The 27,385-nt window shown below is 40.5% G+C and overlaps 1 protein-coding gene across 1 annotated transcript; it reads right to left on the reverse strand.

The window, feature by feature from the left end:
* Positions 1 to 1,615: 1,615 nt before the first annotated feature.
* On the reverse strand, positions 1,616 to 4,066 carry LOC128578054 (serine/arginine-rich splicing factor 1-like). Its single transcript, XM_053580477.1, has 5 exons — positions 3,873 to 4,066; positions 3,224 to 3,405; positions 2,385 to 2,557; positions 2,006 to 2,192; positions 1,616 to 1,638 (listed from the first exon to the last, which is right to left on the reverse strand). The coding sequence occupies exons 1-5, from the start codon at positions 4,064 to 4,066 to the stop codon at positions 1,616 to 1,618; spliced, it is 759 nt and encodes a 252-aa protein (XP_053436452.1).
* Positions 4,067 to 27,385: the final 23,319 nt, after the last annotated feature.

The following is a 27,385-nucleotide window of genomic DNA, read 5'->3' on the forward strand; positions in this document are numbered from 1 at the left end:
CGTCAGTTTAACAGATGTACATTAATAACTATCAGATTCCCCCCAAACAAGTTTCTGAATGGTGTTGAGATAAATTTTAGAAACTTGATCGCCATAGAGACAAATTGGAAGAAGCATTTTACATTTACAGTTCAACTGATAATGCTAATACTAGTTGACTGTACAGTGTATTACCGGTTTTGTGGTTGCAAAACGTTATGTAGTTGAAAAGTTATTGGTATTGCCGGGCGCGGTGGCTCACGTCTGTAATCCCAGCACTGTGGGAGGCTGAGGAGGGAGAATTGCTTAAGCTCAGGAATTCGAGACTCGCCTGAGTGACAGTGAGACCCTGACTCATGAAAAAAATGGAAAAACCCAGCCGGGCCGCCTCGGCAAGGCCTGTAATCCCAGCAGCTTCTGGAGGCTGAGGCAGCGGGGTGCCCGCAGCCCGAGTCTGAGGTTGCAGTGAGCTACCACGCCCACTGCACTGTGCTCAGGGGCATAGGGTGGGACCCTGTCTCAACAACAACAACAACAACAAAAGTTATTGGTATTGCTACCCACCTAAATCTAAATTAAATCTAATACTACCATCTGCAATTTATTTATTTATTTATTTATTTATTTTGAGACAGAGCCTCAAGCTGTCGCCCTGGGTGGAGTGCTGTGGCATCACAGCTCACAGCAACCTCCAATTCCTGGGCTCAAGCAATTCTCCTGCCTCCGCCTCCCAGGTAGCTGGGACTACAGGCACCTGCCACAACGCCTGGCTATTTTTTGGTTGCAGCCGTCATTGTTGTTTGGTGGGCCTGGACTGGGATTGAACCTGGCAGCTCAGGTGTACGTGGCTGGCGCCTTAGCCGCTTGAGCCATAGGCACCGAGTCCATCTGCAATTTAATTTGTAAATTAATTCCTCTACTAGGTATATATCCAGATGACCAAAAATCACTTTACAACAAAGATATTTGCACCAGAATGTTTATTGCAGCTCAGTTCATAATTGCCAAGTCATGGGTTAACAAATTGTGGTATATGTATACCATACATTAAGATGGAATATTACGATGGAGACTTTACATCTTTTATGTTTACATGAATAGAGCTGGAACATATTCTTCTTACTAAACTACTTCAAGGAAGGAAGGAAGGAAAAAGTATCCAGTGTACTCAGTACTATTATGAAACCAATATATAATCAGCCACACTTTCACATGAATGATAAAACATAACTATAACCCAGATGAAGGGGGGAGAGGAGGGATCCATAACCCACATGGAGGGAGGGTAATTGGAGGGATCTCACCGACTGTGCATATGCAAGGGTACATGTCAAATCTATTACGAGTATAAGTGTCTTAAGATAAATTATTAAGTGAGGTAAAGACTAAATTTCCAGGTTTAAAGAGCAGAGCAAATGTAGCTAAAGATAACTGCATAAAGTGTTTTAAGGTACATGTATGTATCATTTTAACCCTTGTCTTTTAGTGCAAGGTCAATACTGCCAATTTTATCTGTGACAATAGCACTTGGGAGTCATACCATTGCTTCCGTTGTTGATTTTATCCTTCTCAATCCTCCTCTTGACAATCCTAAAATGACTGAAATGTGCTACACAATCCTTAATCCAAAACATTCTCAATCCATCTCTTCAGATATGTCTACATATGAAAAGCAAGATAAACATAAGAACTTCCCCAGGTAAGATAACCACAGACACCCTTAACATCCCAGTTCACACAAACCAGAGCAGAATAGACATTTACACAATCACAGTCTGAGGAGCATGGAGAGTTACCTAAATTTAAACAATCCTGTCTATGACATCACTTAAAATACAATTTATCCAAGACATAAGGGGAATGTAGATGTTAGGAGCAGGGGGATATTACGCAAGAATGCAATTCAATACTTTAGCCCATTCTGAACAAAACAGTTTGAATTAAAAAATGAAAAGACTATACTGAGTAAAGGAAAACTGGATACGACATGGGTTCTACGAACAGTGTCACCAATCATCTTATGTACGAGAGCGAGACCTGCTATGACGGGAAGAATAGCGTGGTGATTCTCCGCTTTTCTTTGGGGAACAACTGCGACTCTTGCTGATGCTCCTGCTACGGCTCCTGCTGCCACTACGGCTTCGAGATCGAGATCTTCCATAACTTGGGCTTCTGGGCCCATCAATTCTCACCCGGATATAGGCAGTTTCTCCCTATTGGATATAGACAGAACTTTCTATTAAAAGATCTAAACTTTCCCCTCTCTTCAGGCATGCTGAAGGTAACCAAAACCAGAAATCTGGCAATTGACTTGGATACCCTTGCCTAAATCCTCCTTACCTTCAAATTCCATTGTTAACACCACTGTATCCAATTCTGGCCAAAAAAAAAAGTATATAACCTACCTCATGAGATTTAAACTTGGTATTATCCAGTTTTCGAACTGCATAGGTCATATCTTCTTTCCGTACAAACTCCACGACACCAGTGCCATCTCGGTAAACATCAGCATAACATACATCACCCGCTTCACGCATGTGATCCTTTAAATCCTGCCAGCTTCCGCTTGGAGGCAGTCCTGAAAAAAGTGATTTTTTTCCTTAATACTAATTACCCCAAATTTCACAATGAACTTAAAATGTACATTAGAACAAAGATTAAAATAACGGCTGTATGTAAATGACTGCAGGTAAGATTCTGGAATCATTCCTATTTCTTTGCCCCCCCCCCTTTTTTTTTTTTGGTGACTGTTGTTGAGACAGAGTCCCACCCTACACCCTGAGCAGAGTGCAACGGCATCATAGCTCACTGCAACCTCAGACTCGGGCTGTGGGCACCCCGCTGCCTCAGCCTCCGGAAGCTGCTGGGATTACAGGCGCTCGGCTGTGGCACCCAGCTGGGTTTTTCCATTTTTTTTCATGAGGTGGGGTCTCACTCTTGCTCAGGTGAGTCTCGAACTCTTGAGCTCACGTATTTCTCCCTCCTCAGCCTCCTACAGTACTGGGATTACAGGCGTGAGTCACCGCGCTTGGCTCTGGAATCATTTCTAAAGGAACACATTCTAGTACCCGCGACTCAGTTTAGTAAATCGACACCAGAATAATCCTTGTTTGCCAAACTCACCCAAAAACTAAAATTATTTAAAGCCTAACATAAAAAATTCTAAGTTGTTAAACCGGTAATGCAAAGAAATATTAAATAGTTTCTGTCCCTTCTCATCAACCCGCATGAACAGTAAACTCACCAGTGACAATCACTCTGTGTTCCGACCGCCTAGAAGGGGGACCATAGTGGCCTCGTGAAGGTCTGCCACATCCAGTCCCACAGCACCGGCCTGTACCACGGCCGGTACGAGGAAACTCCACCCGCAGATGGTATCCATCGTAATCATAGCCATCGCGACCATACACCGCGTCTTCCGCATCTCTGCGTGATCACAGAAAGCGAAAGGGATGAGGAAAAACTAGAAGAAGCTAACTCAGTCAGGAATCAGCAACTGCCCCACCCCCACTCCCTGCATATGCCCACTCAATACGGAAGAGCCCACATGCACTGCATAAAAGGAACGGCACCTCCCCCACCCAGAAACGGCCAGGATCCCAAGCACTACACCAGCCCTGTGCACCTCACTTTTCTGCTCCAAGCATGCTAAAGGGCTCCCTGGAAGTCCAAGGAACCCAGCCACCAGAGGAGCCACCATCCACCAGAGGAGCCACCATCCACTGGGCTCCTTACTCGACTCCTGCGTGGGCGATGGCGTCTCTCCCCAACCTAAGAGTCTGTCTCTCTCTAAAAGCCTCCCCTTTTGCCCATTCTCTATGTTAAAGCCTTTGGAGTCCTCCACAACTACTCCAACCTGTTTCTTCAGGGCCACAAGCCCCAGGCCACCTCACCTTGGGTCCTCGAACTCAACAAAGGCAAAGGGCGGTCCTCCGCGACGATTCTTGAGGTCGATGTCTCGGATAGCGCCGTATTTGTAGAACACGTCCTCGATGTCCTTGGTTCGGATGTCTGGAGGTAAGTTACCCACGTAGATGCGGCAATCATTGTTTCCAGCCGGGCCACGGATCACACCACTTCCCGACATGGCGACGACGAAGCGTGGACTAGAGAAAGGAACTTCCCTTCAAGCCTAGCGCACAGCGTAGCGAGCACGCAGCGTAGGGAGCACGTGGGGTCACCACGCCCCCTGCGACTCCTCCAAAATGGCGCCTTTATCAGCTCAGCGCGTGGTTGTGGGGGGAGTTGTTGCTTTTTATCAGATATTTATTCTATAACTGAGAAAATTTTAAAATACCTCCCTATTTTAGCCCAGAAAAGGAAGAGCAAACTCTTCCAATTAAGAGGGAAAAAAAGAAAGTGGCGGGGGCATAAATAACTAGTAGATACATTTGAAGTCAAGTTCTTAGAACAGGCAGACTCTAAGGGGTTAAACAAAACAACATGTATTGTATCATTTTTCTTTGCTCACACATCTTTGGGTTGGCTGGCATTTCCCTGAACTTGACTGTAAGATGCATCCGTATTGGCTGCTTGTGTCTCTCTTCTGTCTTGGGCCAGCAGATTAGCTGGACATGTTGTCAGGCAAAAACATAAAAGGGGTGAGCAGTATAATGGTATAGTTTACAGTCTAAGCTCAAAACCGTCATGCTCTTTTGGCTCAGCACTTGTAGCTCAGTGAGTAGGGTGCCAGCCACATACACTGAGTCTGGTGGGTTCGAGCCTGGCCCGGGCCTGCGAAACAACTACAGCTGGAAAAAAAAAAAAAAAAGACAAATACCCAGGCATTGTGGCAGGCACCTGTAGTCACAGCTAGTAGGGAGGCTAAGGCAAGAGAATTGCTTAAGCCCAAGAGTTGGAGGTTGCTGTGAGCTGTGACGCCATGGTACTCTACCAAGGGCAACATAGTGAGTGAGATTCTGTCTCAAAAAACAACAACAACAACAAAAACAAACCACAATAACAAAAAACTGGCGTGCTCTCTTTTGTCTATATTACACTTGGGAAAAGAAATATGACCAGGAAACATCATAGGTGGATCAGGGAAATATTTTCAACTCCTAGATGGAAAAACTGCAATGTCGTAAGGAAAAGGGCATGGATAGAGAGGGGTAGATAATAGGAAACAATAATGCAATACCTGCTGAGAAGAAACAATTTCACTCCTCCCTAAGACTGTAGGCACCCTTTAAAAGTGCCTGAGAACGCCTGTGGCTCAGTGACTAGGGCACCGGCCCCATATACCGAGGGTGGCAGGTTCAAACCCAGCCCTGGCCAAACTGCAACCAAAAAATAGCCGGGCGTTGTGGCGGGTGCCTGTAGTCCCAGGTGCTCGGGAGGCTGAGGCAAGAGAATTGCGTAAGCCCCAGAGCTGGAGGTTGCTGTGAGCCGTGTGACGCCATGGCACTCTACCGAGGGCAGTAAAGTGAAACTCTGTCTCTACAAAAAAAAAAAAGTGCCTGAGGTTCAGCGCCCGTAGCACAGTGGTTACAGCATCAGCCACATACACCAAGGCTAGTGGGTTTGAACCCAGCCAGGGTCAGCTAAACGACAACTGCAACAAAAAATAGCCAGGCGTTGTGGTGGGTGCCTGTAGCCCAAGCTACTAGGGAGGCTGAAGCAAAAGAATCACTTAAGCCCAAGAGTTTGAGGTTGCTGTGAGCTGTGACAACACAGCACTCTACTGAGGGCAACATAGTGAGACTCTGTCTCCATAAAAAAAAAAAAAAAGTGGGAATTTCATTGGGAATATTGGCGGGAGGACAGCCCCCAAACTTCTCCTTCATAAAAGCAACAAGAATACTGGCAAATGTGGCCAAAATCAACATTTTCAGAACTGTGGAAGTTAATCCAAAGCTTGTAGCAATCTGGGGAGCACTTTTTTTTTTTTTTTTGAGACAGTCTCAAGCTGTTGCCCTGGGTAGAGTGCTGTGACATCCTAGCTCACAGCAACTTCCAACTCCGGATTCAAGTAATCCTCTTGCCTCAGTTTTTTCTATTTTTAGTAGAGATGGGTCTCACTTTTGCTGAGGTTGGTCTTGAACTTGTGAGCTCAAGCAATCCACCTGCCTCGGCCTCCCAGAGTGCTAGGATTACAGGTTCAAGCCACCGCGCCAGGCTGGGGAGCATTTATTTTATTTTGTGTAAATGCTGAATCACAGTCCAGCATGGTGTTCATGCTGGCACTTTGGGAGGCTGAGGCAGGAGGATCACTTGAGGCCAGGAGAGCCTGAGCAATGTAGCAAGACCCCATTCCTATAAAAAATAGAATAATTATCCATTCATGGTAGTGTATGCTTGTAGTCCTATCTACTCAGGAAGCTGAGGTGGGAGAACCGCTTGAGCCCAGGAGTCTTGAGGTTGTACTGAGCCACGACGATGCCACCACACTCTAGCCCAGGCAACATAGTGAGACTGTATCTCAAGAAAGGCTGAATTTCAGTAAGAATAGTTTGCTTTTGGCCTTTCAATTTACCAATTTCCCATCTTCCTCTTCCCAGGTCTGTGATAGCCTTAATAACTGCCAGCCTAGCAGCCACTAGATGGGTTAGAACAGAGTTGGAGCTCTTTCAAAGCCCTGTTCTCAGAGAGCTGTCCTTATTTGACCTATTTTATAGTTCCCAGGAAAATCCCACTCACAAGTCTTATCTTTATTTGACTTGACTCAGAGCTCATCCAGTGTGAACAGTCTTCTCAAGGGCATTTGTCAAAAATAATCAGCAGGAATTGTTTGTTTGTTTGAGACAGAGTCTCACTATGTTGCCCTGATAGAGTTCTGTGACTTCACAGCTCACAGCAACCTCCAACTCTTGGGCTCAAGCAATTCTCTTGCCTCAGCTTCCCAAGTAGCTGGGACTACAGGTGCCTGCCACAGCGCCTGGCTATTTTTTGGTTGTACTTGTCATTATTGTTTGGCAGGCCTAGGCTAGGTTTGAACCCGCCAGCTCCGGTGTATGTGTCTGGCACCCTAGCTGCTGAGCTACAGGCACTGAGCCAGCAATTGTTTAATATCATGGCTGCCTGAGGCAATGCTAAAAGTTGAGACAAATAACAAGCTAACTAAAAAACTTAAATGGGAAATTGGCTTGGCACTCATAGCTCAGTGAGTAGGGCACTAGCCACATACACCAAGGCTGGTGGATTCGAGTCTGGCCAGGGCCTGCTAAACAGCAATAACAACTGCAACCCCAAAATAGCCAGTCCCAGCTACTCAGGAGGCTGAGGCAAGAGAATCACTTAAGCCCAAGAGTTGGAGGTTGCTGTGAGCTGTGACACTACAGCCTCTACAGTGGGCAACATAGTGAGATTCTGTCTCAAAAAAAAAAACAACACAAAACTATGGCATGAGATGTTTATAAGTGGCTTTGAAAAGCTCTTATATATTCCTGGAAATCTGGAAGGACACTTATACACATGTACAGGTTTGAATATATGCTCAGAAAAGAACTGGCCCTAGCAGGGGTCCTCAAACTATGGCCCGGGCCACATGCAATGGTGTGATTGTATTTGTTCCCGTTTTGTTTTTTTTACTTCAAAATAAGATATGTGCGGTGTGCGTAGGAATTTGTTCATAGTTTTTTTTTAAACTATAGTCTGGCCCTCCAACTTTCTGAGGGACAGTGAACTGGCCCCCTGTTTAAAAAGTTTGAGGACCCCTGCGTGTCACTTCTGGTTAAGCTTAAGGTTCTGCACACCAGAAAGGGAAGACTAAGAACTCTTTCTAGTAATGTGGAAAAACAAATCCCGTGTGTTCTCATTTATAAGCAGGAGCTAAGCTTTGGTATGCATGGTCATATAAAGTGGTATAATGGATATTGGAGACTCAAAAGGGAGAAGGGTTGGATGGGGGTAAGGGATAAAAAATTACATAATGGGTACAATGTATAATATTCCAGTGATGGGTATATTAAAAGCCCAGATTTTACTTCTATACAAGTCATCCATGTACTAAAAAAAAAATTTATACCCCTAAATCTGTTAAAATAAAAAAACAACTAGTTTTGTAGATTCAAGAAAAAAAAGGCTGAATTTAGTTAAGTACAGTGAGAAGATTCATACCGGCTGATTGTTTAAGTTGTGTCCCAATATGTGCAGAGAGCTCCCAGCAAAGACTCAGAGACTTATTGGTTCAAGGCATCTAAGGAAATGTCTACCCAATCATTAGCTGACCATTACTAAGTTAACTGAGTAGAGATAGCCACATATGTCAAAGAATAGAGACTTTAGAATTAGTTCAGGAATGCCACTAAACAAAGAACAATAGCAACAAACAACAAAAAGTGGGGAGGAGAAAGAATCTGATTTTCAAAATTGCTACATTATATTATATAAAATGTCCAGTTGGCAACAAAAATGTTATGACATACAAAGAAATAAAGTATAGTTCATGGGAATAAAAATAATCGATAGAAACTGTTCTTGAGGAATCTCAGATGTTGGTCTTACTAAACAAATAATTTAAATAAATTATTTTAAATATATTCAAGCATCTATGGGAAGCTGTTTTAAAACTAAAAGCATGAGAATGACATCTCAAAAAATGGAGAATTTCAGTAAAAATATAAAATTATAAAAAGGGAGCAAATAAAAACTCAGGATTAAAAAGTACTAGAGGGGAAAAACAGCAGATTTGAGCAGGCTGAAAAAAGAATCAGTGGACTTGAAGATAGATGAATTGAGATTATTCCTTTATAGGAAAGAAAGATAAAAGAGTGAAGAAAAATGGACAGAGCCTCAGATGTGGGATACCATCAAGCATACTAGTATTTATATAACAAGAGTCCCAGAAAGAGAGAAGTGAGATAAAGGATCAGAAACAGTAGTTGAAACCTTCCCATATTTGATGGCAAATATTATAAGTCTAAGAAGGTCAATTAACTTCAAGTAGAAAAAACTCAGAGTAACCCTAAGACACCTCATAGCCAAGCCATTGAAACTAAAGAGAAAATCTTCAAAGCAGCAAAAGGGAAGTAACTCATCATAAAGGATCCTCAATCATTTTAAGAGATAATTTCTCATCAGAAACCACTAAAGCTAGACATTAGTGGGATAACATGTTCAAAGTACTGAAAGAAAGATTATCGACCAAAAACTTCCATATATTCAGCAAAGCTATTCTTTAAAAATGAAGAAAAAATCATGACATTCTCAAAAAGCAGAAAGGCTTTGTCACTAGCAGACCTGTCCTATGAGAAATTCTAAATACTGAAACGAAAAGACACTAGATAGTAAATTGATCTCACATCAAGGAATAAGGAACAGTGGTAAAAGTAACTGCATAAGTAAAGTTAAAAGACAATATAGATATATTTTTGCTTATAAGTATTTTCTCCTATCTTATTTAGAAGTTAGTCATATAAAGCAATAATTATAAATCTGTGTTGATAAGTATATAACATACAAAGATGTAATTTGTGGTTTGATGCCTGTAGCCCAGTGGTTAGGGCACCAGCCACATGCACTGGGGCTAGTGGGTTTGAACCCAGCCCGGGCCTGCTAAACAACAATGAAAACAACAACAAAATAGCTGGGCATTGTGGCAGGTGCCTGTAGTCCCAGCTATTTGGAAGACTTAGGCAAGAGAATCACTTAAGCCCAAGAGATTAAGGTTGCTGTGAGCTGTAACACCACGGAATTCTACTGAGGGTGACAAAGTAAGACTCTGTTTCAAAAAACAAACAAACAAAAAACAAAGATGTAATTTGTATGACAATAACAGCACTAAAGAGGCAGGAGAGAATGGAGCTATATAGGAGCAAAGTTTTTGTATATTATTGAAATTACATTTCTATTCATCCGAACTAGAGTTTTGTTGTTGTTGTTGCTTTTTAACTCATATTTCTTTATTAGGTTTATCATCTTTTTGGATTTCTAAGATAATATTTAGAAATAAACATATCCTACATCAAGCACACAAAGTGAACTCAGTGTGAGTTTAAAATGACTTGCTTAATTTAAAAAAATAGAAATTATTCCTTGCATCTTCTCAGACCATCATGGAATAAAAGTTGAACTCAATAACAACAGGAACCTGCCTACCCATACAAAAACATGGAAGCTAAACAACCTTATACTGAAGGACAGATGGGTTATAGACGAGATTAAGAAGGAAATCACCAAATTTTTGGAGCAAAACAACAATCAAGACACGAATTACCAGAACCTCTGGGATACTGCAAAGGCAGTCCTAAGAGGGAAATTTATAGCACTGCAAGCCTTCCTCAAGAAAACGGAAAGAGAGGAAGTTAATAACTTAATGGGACATCTCAAGCAACTGGAGAAGGAAGAACACTCCAACCCCAAACCCAGCAGAAGAAAAGAAATAACCAAAATTGGAGTAGAACTAAATGAAATTGAAACAAAAGAATTATACAACAGATCAATAAATCCAAAAGCTGTTTTTTTGAAAAGATCAATAAAATAGATAAACCTTTGGCCAACCTAACCAGGAAAAAAAGAGTAAAATCTCTAATTTTATCAATCAGAAATGGTAATGATGAAATAACAGACCCTCAGAAATTAAAAAAAATTCTTAACGAATACTACAAGAAACTCTACTCTCAGAAATATGAAAATCTGAAAGAAATCGACCAATACCTGGAAGTACGCCACCTACCAAGACTTAGCCAGAATGAAGTGGAAATGTTGAACAGGCCTATATCAAGTTCTGAAATAGCATCAACTATACAAAATCTCCCTAAAAAGAAAAGCCCAGGACCAGATGGCTTTACATCAGAATTCTCCCAAACCTTTAAAGAAGAACTAGTACCTATATTACTAAACCTCTTTCAAAATATAGAAAAAGAAGGACTATTACCCAACACATTCTACAAAGCAAACATCACCTTGATCCCCAAACCAGGGAAAGACCCAACAAGAAAAGAAAATTATAGACCAATATCACTAATGAATATCGATGCTAAAATACTCAATAAGATCCTAACAAACAGAATCCAACACCACATCAAGAAAATTATACACCATGACCAAGTGGGATTTATCCCAGGGTCTCAAGCTGGTTCAATATACATAAATCTATAAATGTAATTCAACACATAAACAAACTAAAAAATAAGGACCATATGATTCTTTCAATTGATGCAGAAAAAGCTTTTGATAATATCCAGCATCCCTTCATGATCAGAACACTTAAGAAAATTGGTATAGAAGGAACATTTCTTAAACTAATAGAGGTCATCTATAGCAAACCCACAGCCAATATCGTATTGAATGGAGTTAAATTGAAATCATTTCCACTTAGATCAGGAACCAGGCAAGGTTGCCCATTGTCTCCATTGCTCTTTAACATTGTAATGGAAGTTTTAGCCAGTGCAATTAGGGAAGAAAAGGCAATCAAGGGTACCCACATAGGCTCAGAAGAGATCAAACTTTCACTCTTCGCAGATGATATGATCATATATCTGGAAAACACTAGGGATTCTACTACAAAACTTTTAGAAGTGATCAAGGAATATAGCAATGTCTCAGGCTACAATATAGCAATGTCTCAGGCTATATAAATCTGTAGCCTTTATATATACCAACAATAACCAAGCTGAAAAAACAGTCAAGGACTCTATTCCTTTCACAGTAGTGCCAAAGAAGATGAAATATTTGGGAGTATACCTAACAAAGGATGTGAAAGATCTCTACAAAGAGAACTATGAAACTTTAAGAAAAGAAATAGCTGAAGATGTTAACAGATGGAAAAACATACCATGCTCATGGCTGGGAAGAATCAACATTGTTAAAATGTCCATACTACCCAAAGCAATATACAATTTTAATGCAATTCCTATTAAAGCTCCATTGTCATATTTTAAAGATCTTGAAAAAATAATACTTCGTTTTATATGGAATCAGAAAAAACCTCAAATAGCCAAAACATTACTCAGCAATAAAAACAAAGCAGGAGGAATCACGCTACCAGATCTGAGCCTGTACTATAAATCGATAGTGATCAAAACAGCATGGTATTGGCACAAAAGCAGAGAAGTAGATGTCTGGAACAGAATAGAGAACCAAGAGATGAATCCAGCTACTTACTGTTATTTGATCTTTGACAAGCCAATTAAAAACATCCAGTGGGGAAAAGATTCCCTATTTAACAAATGGTGCTGGGAAAACTGGCTGGCAACCTGTAGAAGATTGAAACCCACACCTTTCACCATTAACTAAGATAGACTCTCACTGGATAAAAGATTTAAACTTAAGACATAAAACTATAAAAATACTTGAAGAAAGTGCAGGGAAAACTCTTGAAGGAATCAGCCTGGGTGAATATTTTATGAGGAGGACTCCCCACACAATCGAAGCAGTATCAAAAATATGCTACTGGGACCTGATCAAACTAAAAAGCTTCTGCACAGCCAAGAACATTGTAAGTAAAACAAGCAGACAGCCCTCAGAATGGGAGAAAATATTTGCAGGTAATACCTCTGATAAAGGTCTAATAACCAGAATCTTTACAGAACTCAAACGTATTAGCAAGAAAAGAACATGTGACCCCATCTCAGGGTGGGCAAGGGACTTGAAGAGAAACTTCTCTAAAGAAGACAGATGCACAATCTACAAACACATGAAAAAAAGCTCATCATCCTTAATCATCAGAGAAATGCAAATCAAAACTACTTTGAGATGTCACCTAACCCCAGTAAGAGTAGCCCACATAACAAAATCCCAAAACCAGAGATGTTGGCGTGGATGTGGAGAAAAGGGCACACTTCTACACTGCTGGTGGGAATGCACATTAATACGTTCCTTCTGGAAGGCTGTTTGGAGAATACTTAGAGACCTAAAAATAGACCTGCCATTCGATCCTATAATTCCTTTACTAGGTTTATACCCAGAAGACCAAAAGTCACAATATAACAAAGACATCTGTACCAGAATGTTTATTGCAGCCCAATTCATAATTGCTAAGTCATGGAAGAAGCCCAAGTGTCTATTGACCCACGAATGGACTGGCAAATTGTGGTACATGTATACCATGGAATATTATGCAGCTTTAAAGAAAGATGGAGACTTTACCTCTTTCATGTTTACATGGATGGAGCTGGAACATATTCTTCTTAGCAAAGTATCTCAGGAATGGAAGAAAAAGTATCCAATGTACTCAGCCCTACTATGAAGCTAAATTATAGCTTTCACATGAAGGCTATACCCAACTATAGCATAAGACTATGGGGAAAGGGCCAAGGAAGGGGAAGGGAGGGGGGAAGTATTGGTGGAGGGAGGGTGATGGGTGGGGCCTCATCTATGGTGCATCTTGGAATGGGTACAGGCGAAACTTACTAAATGCAGAATACAAATGCCTACATACAGTAACTAAGAAAATGCCATGAAGGCTACATTGAACAGTTTGATGAGAATATTTCAGATTGTATATGAAACCCGCACATTGTACCCCTTGATTACACTAATGTACACAGCTATGATTTTACAATAAAAATAAATAAATAAATAAAAAGACTTGCTTTTCTTCCAGAGGCTTAAGGAACCTGGACCCCCCTAAGACACACACAGAGTTGTTGGCTTACCTGGAATTAAAAATTCCACAGGCCCATTCTCTGAAGCTGTGCACCCCGTGAAGCCGGAGATCAAAGGGCATGTCGCCCTTCCTCAGAGATAAGGGCCAGAGGGTTGACGTATGTTAACAACATATTGTCAAAGGTCTATAGGTACTCTGCCCTGAGGGAAAGACAGTCATTACTTCATACTGAGTAAACGCTTAAAGATATTCTTCCATTAACTCTGTTCCCCTGTGACTACTTTCTTCTTTGTGATCTTTATTTAGATACCTGCTCAGAAATTAGTCATTGTTTAGAAGAAGAGGTTTGCTACAAAAGTGATTGTATTGATATGATAACAAAATATTTCCTTTCAAGTTAATTTCAGATAGGTTAAATAAGATAATGATGAAACTCACAGATGATAGATTAAGTATGTATGTAACTAAAAAAGTATAAAATCAAAACCCTAAATAAAACTTTTCACTACATGCCATCCCATCTCGTGTAGTGTGTTTCTTAACTTAATAATTACAAGAGTGAGTTTACACCCACAGCAAAGCTGCTATTCGTTTACATCTCCAGTCACGCAACAGGATTTTTATTGACTATTTTTATTTTTCCTTTAATTGCTCTTCTTTGACAATTTTTGAGTTGTCTTTCATTGATGTGTAAGAATTTTAAAAATGTATTCTAAATATCAATTCCTTGGCATATGAATTGCAAATAATGTATTCAGATATTTTATTTTTTAAAAAAGCTTTTTAAAGGTATAATTGACATTCTGTATGCATTTCAAGTATACAGTTTGATAAATTTTATATGTATGTGCCCATGAAACTATATCAAAAGAATCAAAATAATTTACATATTCATTATTCCCTCAAATTTTCTTTTTTTTGTTAAGTCATATACACATAGATCATGAATACATTTATGCATATGTGGGGTATAATATGTTGTATTTTATATAATTGGACATAATTACATAAAACGAATTAATATAGCTTTCGCCTCATTTACTTGATTATTGTGTTAAGACATTTATGTTCTACACTTGACAGATTTGACTTGTACCCTTGCAATATGCTCCATAGATGTGGTCCCGCCTTTTACCCTCCCTCTATCAAACCTCCCTTCTCCCCTCCCTTTCTACTCCATTTCTCTCCTTCATCCTGGGCTATAGTTGTGTTCTATCTTTCATAAGAAAGTGTGAGTAAATATAAGTTGGTTTCATAGAAGTACTGAGTACATTGGATACTTTTTCTTCCATTCTTGAGATACTTTACTCAGGAGAATATGTTCCAGGTCCCTCTATGTAAACATAAAGAGGTAAAGTCTCTATCTTTTTTAAGGCTGCATAGTATTCCATGGTATACATATACCACAATTTATTAATCCATTCATGGGTCAATGGGCACTTGGGCTTCTTCCATGACTTGGCTATTATGAATTGAGCTGAAATGAATAATTTGGTGCAAATATCTTTTTTGCAAAGTGATTTTTGGTCTTTTGGATATACTCCTAGTATAGGAATTACAGGATCCAAATGGCAGGTCAATTTTTAGATCCCTGAGTGTTCTCCAAACTTCTTTCCAAAATGTAGAATATAAATGTCTTTACACAATAACTAAAAAAATGCCAGGAAGGCTGTGTTAACCAGTGTGATGAAAATACGTCAAATAGTATATAAAACCAGTGTAAGGTGCCCCATGATTGCATTAATGTACACAGCTATGATTTAATAATAAATAAATTAAAAAAAAAGAACATTTTAGTTTGCATTCCCACCAGCAGTGGAGAAGTGTTCCCTTTTCTCCACATCCATGCCAACATCTGTAGTTTTGGGATTTTGTTATGCGGGCTACTCTTACTGGAGTTAGATGGTATCTCAAAGTGATTTTGATTTGCATTTTTCTGATGATTAAAAATGATGAGCATTTTTTTTTTTTACGTCTATAGACCATGCGCCTGTCTTCTTCAGAGAAGCTTTGGTTCAGGTCTCTTGCTCATAGTGAAATAGGGTCACTTGTTCTTTTCTTATTAATAAGTTTGAGTTCTCTGCAGATTGTGGTTATCAGACCTTTGTCAGAAATGTAACCTGCAAATATCCTCTCCCATTCTGAGGGCAGGCTACTTGATTTACTTACTGTGTTCTTGGCAGTGCAGAAGTTTTTAGTTTGATCTGATCCCAGTAATGTATTTTTGGTATTGCTTCAATTTCCCTGGGGGTCCTCCTCATAAAGTTTTCTCCCAGGCCAATTTCTTCAAGTGTTTCCCCTGCACTCTCTCCAAGAATCTTTATGGTTTCATGTCTTAGGTTTAAGTCTTTTATCTAGTGAGTCAATTTTTGTTAGAGGTGAAAGGTGTGGGTCTAGTTTCAGTCTTCTACAAGTTGCCAGCCAATTCACCCAGCACCATTTGTTAAATAGGGAGTCTTTCCCCCAATTTATGTTTTTGATAGGCTTATAGAAGATCAAATGTTGATAAGTGTCTGGATTCATCTCTTGGTTCTCAATGCTATTCCATACATCAACCTTTCTAGTTTTGTGCCAGTACCATGCCATTTTGATCACTACAGATTTATAGTATAGTCTGAAGTCTGATAGCGTGATTCCACCTGATGCGTTTTTATTTCTGAGTAATGTCTTGGCTATTGAAGGTTTTTTCTGTTTCCATATAAAATGAAGTACTAGTTTTTCCAGATCTATAAAGTATGACAGAGGGGCTTTAATGGGGATTGCATTAACTCTGTAGATTGCTTTGGGTAGTATGGACATTTTAACAATGTTGATTCTTCCCAGCCATGAGCATGGTATGTTTTTCCATTTGTTGACATCTTCAGCTATTTCTTTTCTCAGAGTTTCATAGTTCTCTTTATAGAGATATTTCACGTCCTTTTTAAGGTATACTCCCAGATATTTCATTTTCTTTGGCACTACTGTAAAGGGAATAGAGTCCTTGACTGTTTTTTCAGCTTGACTATTGTTGGTATATATGAATGCTACTGATTTGTGAGTACTGATTTTGTAGCCTGAGATGCTGCTGTATTCCTTGATCACTTCTAAGAGTTTTGTGGTTGAGTCCCTGCGGTTTTCCAGGTATACGATCATATCATCTTCAAAGAGTGAAAGTTTGATCTTCTCTGACCCTATATGGATACCCTTGATTGCCTTCTCTTGCCTGATCGTGATGGCTAAGAGTCCCATTACAATGCTAAAAAGCAGTGGAGACAGTGGGCATCCTTGCCTGGTTCCTGATCTGAGTGGAAATGTTCTCAATTTTACTCCATTCAATATAATATTGGCTGTAGGTTTGCTGTAGATGTCCTCTATCAGTTTAAGAAATGTCCCTTCTATACCAATTTTCTTAAGTGTTCTGATCATGAAGGGATGATGGATATTATCAAAAGCTTTTTCTGCATCAATTGAGAGAATCATATGGTCTTTGTTTTTTAATTTATGCGATGTATTATATTTATAGATTTATGTATATTGAACAAGCCTTGAGAGTCTTGGATAAAACCCACTTGATCTGGTGTATAATTTGTTTGATGTGTTGCTGGATTCTGTTTGCTAGGATCTTATTGAATATTTTTGCATCAATATTCATTAGAGATATTGGTCTATAATTTTCTTGTCTTGTTGGGTTTTTTCCTGGTTTGGAGATCAGGGTGATGTTTGCTTCATAGAATGTGTTGGGAAGTATTCCTTCTTTTCAATGTTTTGTAAAAGGTTAAGTAATATTAGTACTAGTTCCTCTTTAAAGGTTTGGTAGAATTCTGATGTGAAGCCATCTGGTCCTGGAGTTTTCTTTTTTGGAATATTTTGTATAGTTGATGCTATTTCAGAACTTGATATAGGCCTGTTCAACATTTCCACTTCTTTCTGGCTAAGTCTAAGAAGGTGGCATCATTCCAAGTATTGGTCAATTTCCTTCAGGTTTTCATATTTCTGAGAATAGAGTTTCATGTAATATTCATTAAGGATTTTTTGAATTTCTGTGGAGACTGTCGTTATCTCGTCTCTGTCATTTCTGATTGATGAAATTAGAGGTTTTACTCTTTTATTCCTGGTTAGGTTAGCCAAAGGTTTATCTATTTTATTGACCTTTTCAAAAAACCAACTTTTTGATTCATTGATCTGTTGTATAATTCTTTTATTTTCAATTTCATTTAATTCTGATCTAATTTTGGTTATTTCTTCTGCTGGATTTGGGGTTGGAATGTTCTTCCTTTTCCAGTTTCTTGAGATGTTCCATTAAGTTGTTCATTTCCTCTCTTTCCATTCTCTTGAGGAAGGCTTGCAGTGCTATAAATTTCCCTCTTAGAACTGCCTTTGCGGTGTCCCAGAGGTTCTGATAGTTTGTGTCTTCATTATTGTTTTGCTCCAAAAATTTGGCAATTTCTTTCTTAATCTCATCTATGACCCAGCTATCATTTAGCATAAGATTATTTAGTTTCCATGTCTTTTGTGTGAATTTGCAGATTCCTGTTGTTACGGAGTTCAACTTTTATTCCATGATGGTCTGAGAGGATACAAGGAATAATTTCTATTTTTTAAAATTTGCTGAATTTAGCCTTGTGACCTAAGATGTGATCAACTTTGGAGGATGTTCCATGAGCTGATGAGAAGAATGTGTATTCAATTTTGTTAGGGTGAAATGTTTTGTAGATGTCTGTTACATCCAATTGTTGAATGATTAATTTTAAGTCTAAAATTTCTTTGCTTAGTTTCTTATGGGAGGACCTATACAACACAGCCAAAGGGATGTTAAAATCTCCGACTATAATAGTGCTGGAGGAAATCAAGTCGCTCATGTCAGTTAGAGTCTCTCTTATAAATTGAGGAGCATTCTGGTTGGGTGCATAAATATTAATAATTGAAATGTCATGTTGAGTGTTTCCCTTAACAAATATGAAGTGACCACCTTTATCTTTCCTTACTTTTGTTGGTTTAAAGCCTATTGTATCTGCAAATAAAACTGCAACACCTGCTTTTTTCTGATTTCCATTTGCCTGAATTATAGATGACCATCCCTTCACCCTGAGTCTGTATTTATCTTTTAAGGTTAAGATGAGATTCTTGTATGTAGCAGATATCTGGCCTGAGTTTTTGTATTCAGTAAGCCAACCTGTGCCTCTTTATAGGGCAATTTAAGTCATTCACATTAATTGAGAGCAGTGATAAGCCTGGTATTATTTTGGGTGTCGAATTTTTCAAAAGTCTTGTGGTCATTTTTAATCCTTTTGCCACTGTGCAAGTTGGATTTTGATTAAAAATTTCTGAGTGGTAAAGCATTGTGGTGGTCATTGTAGAGGATGGGTCTGAGAATATCCTGGAGAACTGGTTTAGTTATGGCAAATTTCTTAAGCCTGTGAATATCATTAAAGTATTTAATTTCTCCATCATAAATGAATCTCAGTTTAGCTGGATACAGGATCCTGGGTTGAAAATTGTTTTGTTTTAGGAGGTTGAAGGTAGATGACCATCCTTTTCTAGCTTGAAAAATTTCAGCAGAGAGATCTGCAGTCATTCTACCCTGTTTCTGTGAAAATAAGACATCCTCCGAAAATAAGACCTACTTACAGGAAAGATAAGACGTCCCCTGAAAATAAGACCTAGCGCATCTTTGGGAGCACACCTTAAAATAAGACACTGTCTTATTTTCGGGGAAACAGGGTAATACTCTTTCCCTTGAAGGTTTTGGCTTTCTTACATCTGGCTGCTTGCAGTATTTTCTCCTTCATGTTAACTTTGGTGAAGTTAATTATAATATGCCTGGGACTTGCTTTATTTGGGTTGACTCATGCTGGGGTCCTGAAACTGTCTGCTATCTGAATTTCAGAATCTCTTGTGATGTTTGGGAAGTTCTCCTCGATTATCTCTTGGAGTAGAGCATCTGGGCCTTTTAAAGCAACCTTATTGCCTTCAGGAATTCGTATAAGGTGAATATTAGTTTTCTTGGAAATATCTCATAGTTCTCTGAGAGAATGATCAGTTTTTGCTCTCTACTTATCTCCCTCTTTGTGTGTTTGGGAGTGTTCAAAAGCTTTGTCTTTGATGTCAGAAGTCCTTTCTTCTGCCTGCTCCATTCTGTTACTGAGAGATTCTGCTGTATTTCTCATATCTTAGAAGGCTGCAACTTCTTTTCTTAATGTGTCAAAATCTTTGGTGATTTTGTCTTTGAATTCATTGAATTCTTGAGACATTTTTTTAATTATTCCTAGAATTTCTAATTCCAACTTTACTTCCATTCTGTTAATCTTATTTGCCTTCCAAATTCTAAATTTGATTTCTGACATCTCAGCCATCTTTTTGTGAATGGGATCCTCTGGTGTGGCTGGTTTGTTGTTCCTTGGGGGGAGTTGATCTGCTCTTATTATTCAAGTTGCCAGAGTTTTCTGCTGATTCCACCCCATGATTGTTTTTTTACCATTTGGCTAGATGAGCAGATAAGGTGAAATTGGATTGGGGGCTTCTGGGGTTGTGGTTGACCAGCCCTTTACCAAAGAGCTGGGACCGGTGACTGCAGGTTTTGCTCAAAGCTTTGCAAAGGACCCATACGGTATTACAGCCTGAGACTCCAGAGACCTGCTTGGTGTGGTGGGCCTAGGTGACTCTATCTTGTATTCAGCTGATCTCTGTTCAGTCCTAGTGAATCAGTGATTCTGGATTGAAGTCTCAGCTGTGGAGAAATGCAAGCAACTAAGACATTCTCCCCACCCCCCAAAAGCATTAACTAGAAGAGGAAAATCAAACCTTTCCACTGCAATAGAACCAGGGTACCACACTGGAGGGGCCTCGGTTGATTTGTCCAGTTCATGAGTTCCAAACCAATTGTCCCAATTAGCACCCACTCTCTAGTGGGAGAGTTCAAAAGGTCTCCAGCAACTAGATAGCAGGAGTCTACTGGCAGCTCAAGTGTGGCTTGTCCCATTGCTCCATGGAGTCAGAAAGACCCATCCAGCTGAAGGTTTGGACCAAGGGGGCTGATGCCTCTTTCCCCACCTTGCTCCTCCTTCACCACTGGACTCTGGTAATTCCACTGCCAGTCTCTGTTAACCTAGTCTCTGTGACCCAGTTCTGTCCAATAAACAAATGTGCCAGGGCTTTGCGCCTGCCAGAGTCAAAGTAAAGTCAATGCTTCTTCCTCTCAGCCACCACTCTCTGCCACCAGCCAGCAGGGGGAGCTGAAGCCTGCCTGCCTCAGGTACTCTATGGCAACTGGGGAGTGTTCTACCTGAGCTCAATCTAAACCTGAGGATATCCAGACAGCAAATGTATTTCTCCTCAGCCACCGCACCTTTGTTGCTGCTGCTCTGGTATCCCGATAGGGTGAGGTCTGGCTCCCTCTGGCAGTCCACAGAATTGGAGAGGTGACTCTCCAAAATTAGACCCCAGCAGGATCACTCTATTAATGCTGATGTTGGGTGGGAGGTGTCTCCACTTGGGTTTGCGCACCTTGGCATTTCCTGAGTCTCCACCCATCACATGGAGACCCAAGCCTATGCCTGCTGCTGAGATGCACTTTCTCAGAGCCAGGCCAGATGCCTTCCCCTCTGTCTTTCTGCACTGTTACCAGATTCACAAATACAGCATAGCTGCACTGCCACCATCTATGCAATGCCTAGTCCTAGCCAATAAGTGCAGACATACTGGTCTCTGTAAGGGTTGGACTTCTAGACCACCAGGTAAGGGGAGAAGGGTAGACTGGAAGTTCAAGGTGGCAGAGAAAATATTTGTTCAAACTTCCTGTCAGACAAGAGAATTCCTAGGTTCACAGCAGGGACTCTCTGGAGAAGGAGTCCTAGCTTCCAGCAAGTCACTCTGGTGGGGTTAGAGAAGAGAACCTCAGTTCACTGCTCACTAGTAGAAATCCCACAGCAAGGAAGAAACTCTCTTGGGAGAGGGGACAGACACATGTCCTCTTTGGGATGAGATCTGTACCTAAAATTTGTTTCCTTGGAGTTGTAGCTTGCCTCAGCAGAGAAGACATACAATTATCTGTCTCTTCTCTCAGCTCGGCTCCCACCATTCAGCTTTGTTGGGTTCTTTCTGGCCGTTATCTCTCTCTCTGGACTGGAGCTTCTGTTGAAAGCTGGCTCTAGTCAGCCATCTTCCCTCAAACCCCCTTATTGTTGTTGAATGTAAAAATTGGAGTTATGGAAAATAGCCAACCCAAGGATTTAGCAAAACACAAGACACATTGAAACAAAATGAACATATAAACAAAAAAGCAACCAGACACACAAGCACACAGATGCACAATCAGAAACAAATAAACAAACAGACAAAACAAAAAAATTGAAAAAAACTCTAATAGCCTGATGTAAGCACTCTCAGCAACCGTAAGAAGGGAAGAAGAGGAAAAGATAAAAAGTATTAATAATAATTAAAAAATTTTAATAATAACTCCTACAAGAAAGCAAAGGAAAAATGCAAAAGAGCAAAAAGAATGAGCAAAGAAAGGATAAAGAAAAAAAGGCATCACTAACAAAAATATTATTCATATATGTATATATAAACATACGACTATATGCATGCCATAGGGATCAACTTCAGTAGAAATATATTTATGTTGCAATATACTTTCTTGACACCAGGTGGCACCGTGAGTGGTTCCCAGGCTTATACCTGATTCATGGTTTACCTTGTTTTTGGTGGTTGCCTGGCTATGCGCTTGGCGCTTAGACAACTGAGTTGTTGATTTCACCCATCTCAAAAAATCTTCATAGGCAGGTTTCACAAATTCTCCCTGCAACAGTTCCTGTGAAGTGCGGGGTATCCTGGACCATCATCACACCTGGATGGCTCCCCGTAGGTGGGACTCAAATAGTTGCACCTGGCCCATGGGAAAAAGTGCCTGTGGGAGTCACCATTTTTGAAATTTCAAAATTTCCTTCTTCTTAACCAGGATCCTTCCCACCTGAGTGTCTCTTCGGCCACCTAGCCCCAGCGGTGCCACTCGAGAGGCACCCCTAACTGACTGCCAAATTCTGCTCAGGAGTCCACACTTCACCAATTTTTCCACACAACACCTAGTTTCTCCATGAACTGGGAACTGTAATCCTCCCTGGGTGAGGGGCTAGTTACTGCCACCACTGCCCGCCACTTCAGCAGCGGCACAGAAATTTTTCTGGCAGTCTCTGCAGCTCTGGATTATACTTCGAGTCCAACAATCCGCCACTTCACTGCACACCCCAATCTACCTGTCTACACCAATATTCCCTGCCAGGAATGATCCTGCCCACTCACTCTCACCTGTTGTTCCAGGAGAGCTGAGCTAAATGTGTATCCTGTCTGCCATCATGCTCCGCCTCCTAGACCCTGCAGAACTGTTGATTTCACTGATCTCAAAAATCTTCACAGGCAGGTGTCACAAACTCTCTGCAACAGTTCCCGTGAAGTGAGGAGTATCCTGGACAAGTTTGGGGTGTAGGATAGCTGCCTGCAGGTGAGACTCAAATCATCACACCTGGCCCATGTGAAAAGGTGCCTGTGGCAGTTGCCATTTCTGAAATTTCAAAATATGTCTGCTTCCCAACCGGGATCCTTCCTACCGGAGTGTCTCTCCAGCTGCTTAGCCCTGGCAGTGCTGCTCCAGATGGGATCCCTTTCTGGCTGCCAAATTCTGCTAGGAGTCCACACTTCACCAATCTTTCCACACAACACAGTTTTCACACGAACTGCTTATTGTAATCCTCCATGGGGGAGGGGCTGGTTGCCACCACACCCGGCCGCTGCTTCAGCAGCAGCACAGAAATTTTTCTGGCAGTCTCCACAGCTCTGGATTACACTTCAAGTCCAGCAATCCACCACTTTGCTGCACACCCTGAATTGCCTGTCTATACTAATATTCCACACTGGAAAAGATCTAGCCTACTCACTCTCACCCATTGTTCCGGGAGAGCTGAGCTAAACATCTATCCTGTCTGCCATCTTGCTCCACTTCCTCCCCCAAATTTTCTAATACCTCTTGCTAATCCCTTCTCACCTGCCCTTCCCACCTTTTATTTTTTTACTTTTTATTAAATCATAAACACATAGATCATGTATACATTAATGCATTTATGGGGTACAGTGTGCTGATTTCATATAGAATTAGGAATGCTTACATCACACTGGTTAATATATCCCTAATCTTGTTTACTTAGTTATTGTGTTAAGACATTTATACTTGATACTAATAGATCCGACATGTACCCTTGCATTATGCACCATAGGTGTGATCCCACCATTCACCCTCCCTCCATCTGACCTCTCTTCTCCCCTCCTATCTTATTAATTATGTTATGTAACACTCAGGGAAATTGATAAGAAAATGATTCAAGAACATAGTAAAAGAAATACAAAAGGACTTAAAATGGTACACTAATTATCTGTTTAATACAAAAGAAGGCAGTAATGGAGGAACATAGGGACAACAAAAGCATAAGAGGTGTAGAAAACAAATAGAAAAACCGTAGATATAGATCCTAAATTATTAGTAATTATATTAAATATAAATGTCTTAAACATTTAATCAAAAGGTAGATTGGCAGAATGGACTATAAAAAACATTCCAACAATAAGCTGTTTATAAAAGACACACTTTGAATTCAAAGATACAAACAGGTTGAAAGTAAAAGGACAGAAAAAGATATTATGTAAATAGTAACCAAAAAGAGCTAGAGCTAGAGTGGCTATAATAATACTAGACAAGACAAACTTTAAGGCAGAATTTCCCCCTGACTCCAGTTCCTGTGGAGTTCTGATCCCGGCAGGTGGAATTAAGATTGCCATGTTTTAGACCCCTGCTAAGACTTTCTTATGACCTCCCCACAATGGCAGTCCCCTGGCCACGTAGACCTTCTCAGAATGGCTGCCTTGCTGGCCGCCAAACCTATGGCAATTTTACTCCAACCAGCATTCAAATCTGGTTGTTGTATACTGTTTGAGTCTGCCCACTCTTTCAAGCTTGCCACTCAACATGTAGCTTCCCCCAACAACTGAAAACTCCAGAAAGGCTTCCTCCCATCCTAGGCCTCTGTGGGCAGCCAGCTGATCCCAGCTGGTTGCAATCACTTGCCTAATTCATCATATTTCCACTGCTCTGGGTCATAAGCTGTATCCAGCCCATCACCTCCGGGCAGTGCTCCCTGAGCTATGACTCTGGATAAGATCCTGGCACCAGATATGGCTGGGTTCTCTCTTTTTCCCCATTCTAGGAGAGCTTAGCTGAATGATCCTCTAGTCTGCCATCTTGCTCCGCCCCCCCGAAACAAGAGAGAACTAAACCCAAAACAACAAGAGGGAAGGAAATAACAAAGATTGGAGTGGAAATTGATGGAATATAAAATAGAAAGACAAAAGAGAAATATCAGCCAAACCAAAACCTAGATCTTCAAGAGATCAACAAAATTGATAACCTTTTTGGGGTCAGTTCTGTGGTCTGTTTTAAACAGTTGATTATCTTTTATGTCCTTAGCTCTTTTTCTCTCATTTTCTGGAGGGGTTATTTCTAACCTTTTCCATTTTCCTGCACTCTGCCCCCAACAACCCCAGCCACGTGCATGCACACATGTGCATGTGTAACCTCCCCACCTGAAGTGGATTTATAGGAAGTAAAATTTTCATTATTTTCATAGAGAAAATAGAAGCCATCAGAGGGGAAATTCTTAACTTCTGACCACCAAACTAAGCAACCCTTGTTCACTCCATGGATCTGATGAGTCAGTCAGACTGTGAGAGAAGCCCTTGGCAATGACTTTTGAAAAGAAACTCTGCACATTTAAATGACTGATGGACAAATCAGTCTGTATAAAACTAAGGGAATGTGGACCTTTTCCCACTGCCACCAACAGAACCAGGATGGATCCTGGCTGTGTTACTAGGGATAGACTCAGCAATGAAATTGTTTAGTGGCTGCTTTCCCGGGAATCTTGTTCTTCCCTTGGCATTTAAAATGGGTCCAATATTTTCATGTGGCTTTCCCTTTAATTCTGTTTTAAGGGGTGTTATTCCATTTATATTTCATATGCAGGAAATCAGATTGTGAACCAATTTTCACCTTGTACTCAACTATGTCTGATGTAGGAGCAGAGTGTGCTTTTGAACAGTCTCTCCTTTTGAAAATTACTTGAGGTCTGCTTTTTGTAATGCCCTGGCCTAATGTTAAAGCATCTGTCAAGGAGATTGTTTTTCATTATTCATTTACTTTTTAAGCTTGGGAACTGTAGATGGTATGAAGGGAGGAGAGGTTTGGTGGAAAGGAAGAAAAGAACAGTGTACTTATGTACCATGGTGGTGAGAATGTTATGCTCTGCTCTTATTCTTGAAGAGAAATTATGCATAGCTTTATGCAGGTAACCTTATCCCTCAAAAGGCACTGGGACATGTGTGAACAAAGGAGATATTCTTGCATTTGCTAAAAGAAGGAAGGAAGGAGGAAAGAAAGGAAGGGAGGGGGAGAGGACAGAAAGGAAGGGAAGGAAGGAGCTCCATTTCTGAAATTCCTTTATGCCTTCATGATTATTATACATATTTTTTTATAAGGATATACTGGGTTCCAGCACAAGAGGGAGGTTAAATAATTCCAAAGCTCTGTTTGGATGCTCTGACTTGGGTGATAATGGCAGTGGAGAGGTTGAAAGTTGCTATGAGGAGAGGGATGGGAGAAATTTGCTTTGTCACCCAGAGTCCCTGGATTTATTTCTCCTGTGGTACCAGGGGATTTGTGCTGTCAGTTAAGCTCAGAAGAAAGATAATCACAGTGACTGAGACATACAGAGATTGGGCTTATCTGTGATTACAGTGACCCTGGGCTACTCCCCAGGAAGTACAGTTGTTTTATTGCTACTAATGCACAGAAGGCTATAAAGGGGGAAAATAATAAATGAGCCCAAAATGTTCTGTTGGGTCTTAGCTCATTGATTTAAAGGCTGAGCTATAATTTCCTTGAGATTTTTACAGACATGTTCTTGCAGGAGCATGCAACATTTGCAGCACTTGTAGTCATTCTTTGCAAAGGACCGTAAAAGTTTATAGAAAAATGAATCCACTCGGACATTATGGAGACCTGGCAGAACCACCTTCCTGGCTGAGAAATTTGTTATTTTATATTCCAGCACCAGCTGCAGAACGTTACATGCCTGTGCTTGAGCACATGAGGAGAAAACAGAGCTGGAATCTCTCCTCTGCCCTTTTCTCCATACATGGACACAACGGTCATGCTTATGGTGTCCCTGATGTGTGCTGGGAGCTTTCTCATTCATGTCTTCTTCACCTCTTCCAACAGCCCTGTTGGTAGCCCTCAGCTTTTCCCACAGCAGTGCATACATACGTAAGCAGACAATTTTAAGTGCACATATTGGTTTGGGAAATTTTAAGTCCCAAACATAAGTTTCTGAAGTCTGGATTCCCAATTATACAGGGAGGAAGAGGTAACTAGAGACAGCATCCTATCATAGAAAGAACATCGGATTGGGACTGGCAGACCTCCATTCTGGTCTCAGCTCTGAGTCCTTCATGTATCACTTGATTTCCTTGGGAATTCCATTTCTCATTTACACGGTGAGGAAGTTGGATTCAAATTTCTCTGTCTCTTATAGCTCTCATGCCAAATAAACCAGGAATTAACATCCAGTAGAACTCAGCCATGCAACATAAAATGTAGGAAGAAGGCAAGAAGGAACTAGGCCAAAATGTTTTCAGAGGTTCCCTTTGGGTGGTAGGATTATGAGGAAGCATTAATTTTATTCTTTAATCTTCTTAGCATCTTCTAAATCTTCTCTGATGTATGTGTATTGTATTTGTGATCTAAAGAACGTTGTAAAATTTTCGAACCATTTGGTGAAGATGGTACCACCTTTTTATTACATTGTCTCCTTCTCCAGGTAGGCCTTTGTTAAGGCAGCT

This window comes from Nycticebus coucang, chromosome X, assembly GCF_027406575.1.
Source record: "Nycticebus coucang isolate mNycCou1 chromosome X, mNycCou1.pri, whole genome shotgun sequence".
In the NCBI taxonomy this organism is placed as follows: domain Eukaryota; kingdom Metazoa; phylum Chordata; class Mammalia; order Primates; family Lorisidae; genus Nycticebus; species Nycticebus coucang.

Coding starts and splice junctions, on each gene's coding strand:
- LOC128578054 (XM_053580477.1), bottom strand. CDS start 4,066: ATGTCGGGAAGTGGTGTGATCCGTGGCCCGGCTGGAAACAATGATTGC. Junction 2,193..2,384: donor CCAAGTTTAAATCTCATGAG/GTAGGTTATATA, acceptor TATATCCAATAG/GGAGAAACTGCCTATATCCG. Junction 1,639..2,005: donor TCATAGCAGGTCTCGCTCTC/GTACATAAGATG, acceptor TTTCATATGTAG/ACATATCTGAAGAGATGGAT.